At 37.7% G+C, this 1,551-nt stretch overlaps 1 protein-coding gene across 4 annotated transcripts in view; it reads left to right on the top strand.

Annotated features, from left to right (window-relative positions):
• LOC101860974 (rho GTPase-activating protein 5) overlaps positions 1-1,551 on the top strand; it is a 93,005-nt gene that overhangs the window by 75,085 nt on the left and 16,369 nt on the right. For all 4 annotated transcript variants that reach the window (XM_035969613.1, XM_035969612.1, XM_035969614.1 and 1 more), the window contains one exon: positions 750-912. In XM_035969613.1, coding sequence (XP_035825506.1) covers positions 750-912 — 163 coding nt within the window. The remainder of the gene's footprint in view (positions 1-749; positions 913-1,551) is intronic.

Below are 1,551 nucleotides of genomic sequence, written 5' to 3' on the forward strand. Positions count from 1 at the left end.
CCGGTGAGTACTGTCTGGGGGGCGCAGAGAGAGAATGATTGATCAAAAGGTAGAGAGAGGTATCTTTGTGCACCTATGCAGTAGAAGCTGTTTGTTGACATTTGTAAGTTCAGGTACATAGACCAAAAAAAAAAATTTAAATCTTGTTTGTTTTAATCCGACCCGCTTGTGAAATCGCCAAACGATAATTATGTATCTAGGTGATGTACCCTTTTCTCTATCAGGGTTATTTTCCTTCTGCAGTTTGGCCGATCTGTAAAATAAAAAAAGATACAATTGTGATTTTATTTTTAAGTTATTGGCCAAAGAACACACTCCAGTGACAACCCTATGAATACTAAGTGTGTTTTCACATGCGGGCTTTCACAACAGAATGAAGTGTGAAATGGAATAATAGGATATATTTTTATCTTCAATTGGGGGATTATTTTATCTTTCTCTGAAAAACCACATGAATTATCTTCCTTTGAAAATTATTTCATCTTCCTCAGAAAATGTATTCTATCTTCTCTTGCCGGGCTGTTTTAACCTCTTCCACAGGATTATTTTGTCTTTTTCTGTCATGTTATTTTATTTTCCTTTGCAGGAGTATTTTGTCTTCCTCTGCAGGATGATTTTGTCCTCCTTTGCAGGATTTTTAAAATTCCTCTAAAGGATTATTTTATCTTCCTTTGTAGGAATATTTATCCTCCTCGATCGTATTATTTTTTTCTTACTGTGATGAATCATTTTATCCTTTTCTGTTTCAGGAGAAGAGGGCTAAGGAGGCCCAGAAAAGGACAAAGAAGAAGGAGAGTAAGTCCTCAGTAACGTCCACCAGTGGTCTGCCCTTAGAGGACTACCCCACTTCCCAGGAGAACCGGTCCATCCCACATTTTGTCTACAAGTGCGTCAGCTACATAGAGGCTGAAGGTAAGAGAGCTTCTCATGCATTGACAAAATGAGTGACAGATCGATTCCAAACTCAGAATTACAAATTTCTATCTGCTCAGTACCTAGTTTTGAGAAATTTGACGAAAAGAAAATTGTGAGTTTCACACTACTTCAAGCTTTTTCGAATGCAATTTTTTAAATATCTTGATAACGCGTCTGAATAATCTTACGATTTTGTTAGAGAAGATAGAGCACTTGATTTATTTCTGACTTCATGGTCTTATAAACTCAAAATGGCCAAAAATGTCAGATAGAACTTTGTAATTCTTAGGTAGTGAGATGCTGACAGCGAAGCACAAATGAACAAAACAGAAAGGAAGGGACGTATAGATAGATGAACAGAGAGAGACACTGACATGCAAAAAGAGGGAGTGAATAAGGCCAACAGACAGAAAAGGAAATAGAGACAGAGATTGAGATTCCTTTGGTATTAAGAAGTAAAAGCTTTCTGTCTTTGTGCAGTCGAATGACTGACTTGGCCTACACTCGTAGTATTTTTGAGTCGGTAATAGCCACATCTGTATGTGAATGTTTCTTCTATGTCCACACAAGGGAGTGGCTGGAGAGTGCTAGTGGCAGGTATTTCTTCTTTCTTTCCCTCTATAGTTTCCCTCTGAC

This window comes from Aplysia californica, unplaced genomic scaffold (assembly GCF_000002075.1).
Source record: "Aplysia californica isolate F4 #8 unplaced genomic scaffold, AplCal3.0 scaffold00163, whole genome shotgun sequence".
Classification (NCBI taxonomy): domain Eukaryota; kingdom Metazoa; phylum Mollusca; class Gastropoda; order Aplysiida; family Aplysiidae; genus Aplysia; species Aplysia californica.